At 40.6% G+C, this 10,422-nt stretch overlaps 1 protein-coding gene across 1 annotated transcript in view; it reads right to left on the bottom strand.

The window, feature by feature from the left end:
- Positions 1-482: 482 nt before the first annotated feature.
- The window catches only part of SYN2 (synapsin II), a 191,479-nt gene continuing 181,539 nt past the window's right edge, over positions 483-10,422 (bottom strand). The window contains exons 11-13 of the mRNA XM_059480012.1: positions 9,489-9,549; positions 5,521-5,782; positions 483-1,509 (exon numbers count right to left, since the gene is read on the bottom strand). Coding sequence (XP_059335995.1) covers positions 1,374-1,509; positions 5,521-5,782; positions 9,489-9,549 — 459 coding nt within the window. The 3' untranslated portion in view covers positions 483-1,373. The remainder of the gene's footprint in view (positions 1,510-5,520; positions 5,783-9,488; positions 9,550-10,422) is intronic.

Raw genomic sequence — 10,422 nt, 5'->3', positions numbered from 1 at the left:
TTGTGATTTACCCAGGCTCCATCAGCTCCCAAGTCTCCAGGAGCTGACATTTCTGAGGCAAACAGAGGTGTCCCTACAAACCCACCCACCACAAATCCAAGGGGGTTTGTAAGTCACCACGGTGTTCTCTTTCTCTCCCTCATTAATCTTCTCTCCCTGTTAATATTATTCAGTTATTTTTTTTCTTGTTTCTTCTGTTAGCACCGTTTCCTGGCAAGGATTACATATAATTCATGATAAGAGATTCAGAATGACACGAAAATCAGTTGGAAATGGGTAATCTAGAGATCACTAACAAGCTTCTTTCAGTTTGACTCAGATAACTTCTGTTAAAATCTGCTGCTACTGCCTCAAAGTCTGGGATCAATTCTGTTTGCACGAGTCAGAAAAAAAATCTTTTAAACCACACAACTCAGTAGAAAATGTAAATGTGATTCCTACAATTTATAGGGTATTTTTATAATGCTGATTCAACAAAGGAATTCATTGTGATAGTTTATTTTCTTACAGCTGTAGTTTGTGTCCAAATATTTTATAATCATAAAGCTACCCTCTTGATATCAGTCAAAATAGACAATATATATTGATGTCTAAACAAGCTTTGTAGAAGACATTTTTTTTTTTAAATCAGGCATGGGACTTTACATTTATTAGAAGGTGTTCACAAAAATAAGGGTAACATCATGCATATTCTCTGCAACTAAACCCAGTTATGGTTACAGTCTGGAAATAAATTCTTTAAATAGACATATGGAGATACAGTAGTACATATACACTCTATTTATGACATTTAGTGTACTGATAACTCCCAGCAATACATCAGAAGTCCACAACCAGCTGATGGAGGGATTGGATAAGGAGGAAGAAACTGCTTCAATTTCTCACATTATTCATGTGGCTGGACAAGAATGTCAGTGTGAATGGCCTCCTGAGTCTGGGAGGCAAGAACAAGTCAAGACTATACTTGCGCAGTACAAAACATTTACACACGAAATACACATGCATTGCAATGCATTGGGGGTGGGCAGAGCCAGGAGAAACCCCTTCCCAATGCTTTATTAACACAATTCTACAAAGGAGTCTCAAATAGGATTATATACTTCAGTCACAGTAAGGCCACAAAATTACAATGGATAAGGACCTCGGAACCAGACATTCTGTGGGAGCAATGGAACCCTTCCTTCCTTCCTTCCTTCCTGAGCCTTCCACGTGTTCCTGCGTGGCGTCTCCCCCACCAAAGTCCTCCTGCTATTATTGATTTGTGTTTCTGTGGGTTGGACATATTGCTTGGTACAACAGTGAGCACAGTAGAGAAGGGTGCTGGCACAGGGAGAACAAAACCTATGGGACATTCAGACTCTACACGAAGCTGGCTAATCAGAGAAGAGGCTGGCAAAGGATTTCCTCAGGTTCCGGATGGTCTCAGCTTTGGCCTCGTCCTCGTTCACGGACGACCTGAAGAAGGAGGACTCTGTGAAGCTGAAGGCGTTGGTCAGGGACTGAGACTTGCTGCAAGACACAAACACAACAATTCTGCATGGTCACGCTGTCCCCCAGCCTCCACCCCCCAGCACTTGGATCAGGGGAGGGGAAATTCAGAGGAAATCACAGAAATTCCCACTGGAATTCCCTCCACAGCATCCCATGGGATAACTGGGTGCACACCAAGTGGAACCACAACCCCTTGGAGAAGCCAGACCAAACAGACAATCCAAGCTCCAACAGATTTGTCCCTTGGCTGGACAAAAATTGGCTTTCACCCATTTTTGTTATGTCCCACGTAATTCTGCACTGAGAGTAAGGCTTGAGGATAACATTTCCTTCAAGGAACACAGTGGTGTTTTCTTTTCTTTCTACAGATCTGAATTGGATGGTGCAAATTAGAGCCTTGAGGAAAATGTGGGCCTGGCTACTAAATCCAAATCACAGCCCAACAGGGCTGATAAATAATTGTGTTTTGGTGAGGCTGCAAATGGTTGTGCACAGAGAAAAATCAGGTATTTTACAAGTGTTTGAATCCTGAACTGTAATGTGCTCTCCCTCTGCCAGGCTTAAAGACATTTTATATCTTTGAGAAAACACCCCAAATTGGATATATTTTTTCTTTTCTGTATGCAGTGCCTGGCAATGCTACTCCATTCTTAGTTCTGTCATGTAACTCCTGTGTGAGCTCCCATAAGCATGAAAAATATTACAAGGAAAACAAGGAGGAAAATAGCTATAGTCTAAAACTTTAACTTGTGACTTGTCTGATAAAATAACGTATAAAAAAGAGGCTTGAATTGAAATAGAAGACATTAGTGAGTTATTTTTACAAAGACATCCCTACATTGGTAAAAGGAGTTACCTGATTTCATTTTTATCTCAGCACAATAGATTTCAGTTTTGGCTCTGGTAAAACTGTAGCACTTTCCTTATTCAAATTGTCTCAGACTCCTCATGGTTTGCAGCTCCTCTCCTTCTAAACTAATAATGTACAGCAAACAGTGCTGCAGGCGCTTTAGGTTTTTCATAAATTATAGTTGTGCTAATGAGAATAGACTGATAAATGTTTGTTTGTACTCACTGAAAGAGGGAGGGTGGGAAGCAGCACTTGACTTGATTAGTAACACAATAAGTAGCCTAATTAAATATTTATTCACAGATTAATAACATGTACATACAGGTTAGGCAACAGCATGTGGGTGAATACAAAGCATACACATGCAAATAGAGTTAATCCTACAGGCAGGAGATCTGAGCCTTGGTGTGCACCTAAAACTGCTTCTGAAACTTAGAAAGCTGCTCTTATTATGGCTTGCATCTTAAAAACTTTCCTTTCTCCTTTGTTATTTTATTTTAAAGAGAGACTCTTCCATTTGAAGAAGAGGAAAATGAATCTAGATGTGAACAAAAAGCTTAGAGGAGAAAACTGGGAGGCAGCATGTGGCAGAGCCCTCGAAGTTTCAAACTATAAACTGATTTCCATCTTGCTTAAAAATTCCACCTCTCTATTCTCTATAATCTGAAATCATGGAGGAATCAATTTGAGGCTTATGATCAGAAAACAGAATAAAGAAATACATTGTGCCAGGGAGGCCAGGCAAACACTGTCCTCTTTGCACAATACTGTCATCCAGCACGTCCCTGGCACTGAGCTGGGCTCAGGGAGGACCCGGGGTTGTTTCCCCCTGGTGTTAGCACAGGAGTGGGTGGAACAAGGGGATCTGTGTTCCTGGGAGGAAACAAAGCCTCTGTGCAGCTCTTTGTGCATCCCAGACTGAGGAGAGGTGTCTGAGACCCTCCTGGCAATGGTTGTGTCAGGGCTGCTGTGCTGGAAAACTGCAGAGCTCTGCTGGTGCTTCCCTGGGGTTTCTGTTGGCTGGGTTTGAGCTCAAGGGGAATATTCCATATTCCTTACTGGGTGTAAATCAGTAAGGAACCTTCCAGAAGTGGGACAACCACTTTTTTAAAAATTTATTTATTTTATTTTTTTTTTAATTTTGAGTTTTGTGCAGCCTTTTCTGGGCAGGGCTTGAGCACAACCACAGGCAGCAGAGAGAACCAATTTGGCAGCCACTGTACAACATGACCCAGCCTGGACTGTGCCTTTGGAAACAGAATCTGTTGTCTCAGTGACTGCAAGGTTAAAAGTTGAAGCAGATAAGACTTCCTCTTGCAGGGCAGACTGACAGCACACCCAGCCCGTGAGTCAGTGGCACCAAAAGGAGGAAACAAAGACTAAAAAGATGATGAGTTTTCAGACCTGGCCGGGGCAGAAATTGCACAATGGGCAGATTAAATTTTGCATGGTGATCAGGATAGAATTAATGCTAGCATCTTACTTTACTCCATTAACAGAGATTAAGCTTTTTAAGCTTTAATTTAATCTCATTTTAAAATTGGGACTAGAACTAATGCTAGCAATTTACTTTACTCCATTAATAGAGATTAAGCTTTTTGAGCTATTTAATCTCATTTTAAATTTGGGACTAGAACTAGCACTAGTGGCTTACTTTACTCCATTACCAGGGACTAAGCTTTTGAACTATTTAACCTCATTTTAAACTTGGGACTAGAACTAACATTAGAGGCTTAGCTTACTCCATTACCAGGGATTAAGATTTTTGAGCTGTTTAGCCTTGTTTTAAACTTGGGACTAGAACTAGCACTGGCAGCTTGTTTTACTCCATTACCACAGATTAAGCTTTTTGAGGTATTTAATCTCATTTTAAACTTAGGACTAGAATTAATGCTAGCAGCTTCCTTCACTCTATGACCAAGGTCTAAGCCTTCTAAACTATTTAACCTCATTTTAAATTTGGGACTAGAACTAATGCTAGCATCTTACTTTACTCCTTTACCAGAGACTGTTTTTTGAGCTGTTTAACCTTGTTTTAAACTTGGGACTAAAACTAGCACTACCAGCTTACTTTACTTCATTACCAGGGACTAAGTTTTTGAACTATTTAACCTCATTTTAAGCTTGGGACTAGAACTAATGCTAGCACCTTGGTTTACTCTATTACCAGAGATTAAGCTTTTTGAGCTATTTAACCTCCTTTTAAACTTGGGACTAGAACTAGCACTAGAGGCTTACTTTACTCCATTACCACGGACTAAAACCTAGTTTTACACTTGGGACTAGAACTAATGCTAGCAGTTTACTTTAATCCATTATCAAGGCATAGGTTTTTTGAGCTATATAGCCTTGTTTATAACTTGAGACTAGAACTAATGCTAGTTTACTTGACTCCATTACCAGGGATTAAGCTTTTTGAGCCATTTAACCTCATTTTAAACTTGGGAACAGAACTAACATTAGAGGCTTACTTGACTCCATTAGCAGGGACTAAAAACTCATTTTAAACCTGGGACTAGAACTAATGCTAGTGGCTTACTTTACTCCATTACCAGGGATTTAGATTTTTGAGCTGTTTAGCCTTGTTTTAAATTTGGGACTAGAACTAGCACTGGCAGCTTGCTTTACTCCATTACCAGAGATTAATCTTTTTGAGCTATTTAACCTCATTTTAAGCTTGGGACTGGAACTAATGCTAGCGGCTTACTTTACCCTATGACCAGGGTCTAAGCTTTTTAAACTATTTAACCTTGTTTTAAACTTGGGACTAGAACTAGCACTAGAAGTTTACTTTACTCCATTACCAGAGATTAGGCCTTTTGAGCCAATTAACCTCATTTTAAACTTGGGACTAGAACTAATGCTAGCAGCTTGGTTTACTCCATTACCAGGGATTAAGTTTTTGAACTATTTAGACTTATTTTAAACTTGGGACTAGAAGCTTACTTTACACCATTACCAGGGACTAAAAACTCGTTTTAAACTTGGGACTAGAACTAACGCTAGCCGTTTACTTGACTCCATTACCAGGCATTAAGCTTTTTGAGCTATTTCACCTCCTTTTAAACTTGGGAACAACACGTTCATTTCCCCCCTGGCTGTCAGAGCATCCCCCCAGTCCCAGTCAGACAGAATCTATGCCATGAGGAGAGAAGAAGCGCGGATAAAGCGACTCTTACTTAAGCTGCGGGTGCGACTGCGGCTTCTGCTGCGGCGCCGGCTGTGGCTCTGGCTGGGGCTGTGGCTGTGGCTCTGCTTCCTTTGATAACCTGGAGCTGGGAGGACCTTGGGCCTGGGGCCGAGGCTGCTGGGTGGTGGGTCCGGGCGGGCGCTGGGGCTGCGAGGCTGCGGGCTTCGCTGCCTGCCCCGCGGGGAACACGCGCTGGGGCTGCAATGCCTCCTGGCTTTGGGATTGCATTCCTTGGGGTTGCACTGGGCCCCCTAGGTTCAGTACAAGAAAAACTTCATAATGTTATAGTTGCAAAGAGGCCTCATTTAGAACTTCATAACCAACACTTTAAAACCATCCTCTCCAACGTGATTAACGCTACTTTCGAGGTAAAAGCCTACTCGCATGTGCTCGAATGGAGGCAAGAGCACTGCTCACACTCATGAGGAACTTGCTTGGAGCCCCCCATGAACCAGCCTTAAAACCGCTAAATAGCACCCCACTTATCCCAGGTACTGATTTCAAACTCAGTCAATGGAGTTACACCCAAAACAGTTTTGGCCCAAGTCAAGGAGAGGCTGTGAGGTAACTGAACAGAGCAGTAATATCTAATTCAGCAAGACATTCACTATTTTCTGTGTAGTTATTGCAGATATTTTCTTCCTCCAAAGTCTTAAAATAATTTCTGTAATATTCCTCTTAGATTCACTCTTACAGCAGTAAAACACTCTCATTTTCTGGCTGGTTGAAAGTATTTTCATAACTTACTTAACCCTTTAGTGAGATATGTCAAGAACATTACAAGAAACACAAGAAATCACTACAAATTCTTTACCAGGAAGGCACTTCACTGGCAAACTACTGCATGGAGTGGAAACCACAACATGCAGGAGAGACTCAGGCTGTGCAACCCACGGCTGAAAGATGCTACAGTATCACCAGTGGGGTTTTTTCTGCTTTCTGGCTGAAATAATGATGTGCCAGACATCAGGGCTTGCTGCTTTTATCTCAGCTCCCAGGTCTGACTGGAGTTTTCTGGACTGATGATTGTTGGAAGTGAATTTTAACCCTTGCATATGAAAATGCACTCAGGACATCTGACTTGAGGGGAGAAAGGATGGGATGACATTCTGAGTATTTGTTTGTACAGTGCTTCACTCAGGATAAGAGCTGTTGTAAATACCACAGAGCACAACTGAGCTAGACCTTCTGGGAATTTTCAGTCTTGCATAGATATTTAGTGCAATTAAAACACTGAATCTGCTCAAGTCTCCAAAAGCAAACCATCATATCTAGATGTACTGCTGCAATACATTATTTTTTTGTTGTTGTTGTTTTTAAATTGCTTTTACAGTTAACTTTCCCCTTACTAGAAGAACTCCAGTGTGTGTGTGTGAGGACAGCACGTGCTGATGCCTCAGTGAGTTTTAGCACAATTGTAGCAGTGTGTTGTGGTGCAGAAAGATAAATAGCACGTACTGAATGTTAAGGAATGTGCCTTCATTGTTTATTAATTTGAACCACTTTTGTAGGAAATATTTGAAGGTGATAACATGGTCTTGCAACATCTTAATAAGGAGCCTTTTCTTATTAGTCTCCTTTCACTCAATATTGAAAACCAGAAAGGTTTCTTTCCCCCACTTGTACGTACAGGCTTGAATGCCAGAAACTTTACACTGAAGACAGATATAACTTTCTTTTATTGCACATTAAGCTGTACAAGAGATTTCACATAAAAGATATACTGCTGTCACATTTCCAGCGTTTGCTCACTTTCTTGCAGCTGGGTTGTACAAAAGGCAACAATCATGAAAGAAACTTTTACCAAAAATAACTCAACAGAACTGAACATTAAGCCTACACTGTAAAACATCTGTTCCCTGTTACCCACAATATTGCACCTAAGCATGCTGACATGCAGAGAGACATCTTGGCTTGTTTCTTGGCTGTGGGATGTAGGAATTGTGTGTGCCCCTGCGAATCCTTCCCAGGGAACAGGCTGGAATCCTGTCTGAGACACCCAGGTCTTCCACACACACACACACAAACACACACAAATGTCCTGTGAAAAGCACTTGTGAATACTGGCACTACTCCATGCAAAAAAATACCAACTGCTTGCAAGGAAAATCGGTCATCAGATTCAGTTCTCCACCCCAGGGCAGTATGGTTTGTTCTCTTTTAGGGTGTCTGGAGGAAAGGATTTGTGAACCTGATTTCTGGGTGGGATTTCCTTGACATAGAACAAAATAGCCAATGCCATCGTTGGAACGATCACTGACCCAGACAAATGCTGATCACTAAAGCAAAATATTCATGTAATTTACTGATAGGTAGTAAACAGTAGCACTTACCACAAACATTTAAATAGCTAATAGTGCATACCTTAATTCTCATCTCACCAACCAGCTCGTACAAATAAAAGAAACACTAAGAATGATGAGACTCACTGATAACTTTTTCCAGTGTTTGTAGGGAAAACAGACGTAGAACATCAGGCTGTTTTCCCTTTAAACATAATTGTTTGCACTAAACTAATGGCCACTACTCATCTTTGTACATATTCAAGATGAAAATTATAGTTTTGTGGCTGGCTTGCAACTCAGCTTTCTGGTATGCCAGCAGCGTGCAGCTTGTGATTCTGGGCTAGATTTTTCCCAACAGATTAACTGCCTGCCTGTGGAGTTCTCCTAGCACTGCTTATGTAAAAATCACAAAAAATTTACCTACAGAAAATCTAGCAGTTGTCAGGCACCTCAAGTCCTTTTGCATGTTCTTAGAAACCCTATTTATGTGGATAACGTCGGGACTGGATTTTCTTTACAGCTCTCTGGAAACTTGCAGGTGTAAAATAGGAGACCTGAGTTGGTAAAGAAAACCACTGACAGTTTTTTGCCTTGCATTTTCTAACCCAGGATCCTCAGCTGGTTAAAGGTACCTTGGTCTGCCATCCCCTCACTTCTCAGTATTTGCAATGAAATGAGCTCTTACAGGAAGTTTAACAGTCCTTGAGGTACTTCTCACCAAATAACCTGGGATTTAAATCTTAGGTAAGTATAAGATTTTTTGAAAGTATTTGCATTAGTTTTCATTAAAAATCTCCATAGATTACTAATTCAGAATGACAACAAAAGGTACTACTTAATTGAAACAGGATACATTAAATACTTACACTTTCACTGAGATATTGCACATAGGTGGCCCATTTACATAGCTTCGTAGCTAATAATTTAATGCAGAATTACTAAAAATATGAATACCAGTATGTAAAATAGAAGATATTTTAAATATTCCTTGGGAAGAACTGTATTTTTATGGAGTCACCAAAATAGCAGACTTCCACTCGCATAGAAGTAAAACTCAAAGGTTAATAAACTTTATAAAATTATAAATAAAAAGCCTCACTAGCAAATCCTAATCTAAACTTTAAAAATATATCTGGAATCACCTACCTATTGGTCATGCACACGCACAGAAAAATAAAGGCTATGAGTACAGTGTGCACACACTCACAGAGTAAGCGGAGGGACGGGGGGCTTGCACCTCGGGGGGATTGTACTGAACAATATCAAATACTCCAGAAATACTGTCTAACCATCCAGGCTGTACATGGCACTGGGCTCTAGAGAGGCACATTCTTTGTACACTGTTGACAGCAGCCCTGCAATCACGAGTTTACAGAGGAAGGTTGGAAAGCGTTACACGCACAGACAGGAACAAGGAAACAACCAGACGGGAGAGTTGACACTGCATAGAAAAAACACAGTCCAGGTCAGCACTGAAACAATGGCAAACTGAACAAAATTGGGATGCTTGCATTCAGATTGGTTGTTTCTCTGATTTCAATTGGGTTTTGATTTGTTTTTCACTTTTCATTTTTGCTTTGACCCTCGCTTTTGGTCTCAGTTATCTAAGTAGCCTGGACTTGTTTTGGTCCTACTGCAACGCCATTACAGTCGAGAATGTACTGTAAACAACCTTGAGGTGGTGGTCGCTGAGGTGGGACTTTGTTTGGCTCTGGCTCCTTTAGTGATCCACTCTGGAAAACACATTTGAAAACAGAAGAGAAAAAAAAAAAAATTAGAGTAGCTCGGTTCCAATTTTCCACTAATTTGTCTTTATTTTCATTAGAAAACTCTTTATTGGTGGGGCTGAACATATACTTGAAATTTATTCCAGATACCATTTTTTAATTTAGTTGCTGCCTGACATGATATATGAATCCTGGGCTGGTCCAAGGCTGAGCTCTTATAAAAACTGTTTTCCCTGTGCAGCATGTGATCAGGATGCAGGGAGTGCCTTCCCAACCTTACCTCCATCTGGGGAAGGACTTTATCCTCAGTTCCCAGCACCAGCAACCAATTTTTTTCTGTATTTCAATTCATCTCTCTCTCTCTCTCTTTTTTTTTTTTTCAGGACAGACTGAATAGGAAATGGATTTCAACAGATACCTTTGTGTAATTTAAGAAATAATCGATTTTTAATTATGTTCACTTGTATCCAGAAGTGTTTGCACAGCAGGAGTTTTGCCAGTGATAGTTTCACTTTGATTTGCTGGCTGTAAGTGGGGAGGGAGGTGGGCTGCTCCAGCTTCACTGTTTTGCTAAGCAAAATGAAAGAAGAAAGCAAAAAACCACAGACAAACAATAAAAATAATTGAAATGACTTCATGCTTCTCCATCTGACATGTTATTAGAAACACATGTGATACTTCACTTTTCAAAACAGGAGGTTGATTTGGCAGCATCCTTTTCACATGGATACTTGTGAAAGGAAAAGATGGGCCTGAACCAAGACCTTGGAGCAGAACACCCTCTGGGAACAGGAGTATTTGAATCCAAACTTTGTCTTAGGCCCATCTCTAACATTTTGAAACTTGAAAGATGTTAAATCATTGGAGATAATAACTTAG

The sequence above is a fragment of the Ammospiza nelsoni genome, chromosome 11, assembly GCF_027579445.1.
Source record: "Ammospiza nelsoni isolate bAmmNel1 chromosome 11, bAmmNel1.pri, whole genome shotgun sequence".
Taxonomy (NCBI): Eukaryota; Metazoa; Chordata; class Aves; order Passeriformes; family Passerellidae; genus Ammospiza; species Ammospiza nelsoni.
This window is presented reverse-complemented; position numbering and strand designations above follow the sequence as displayed.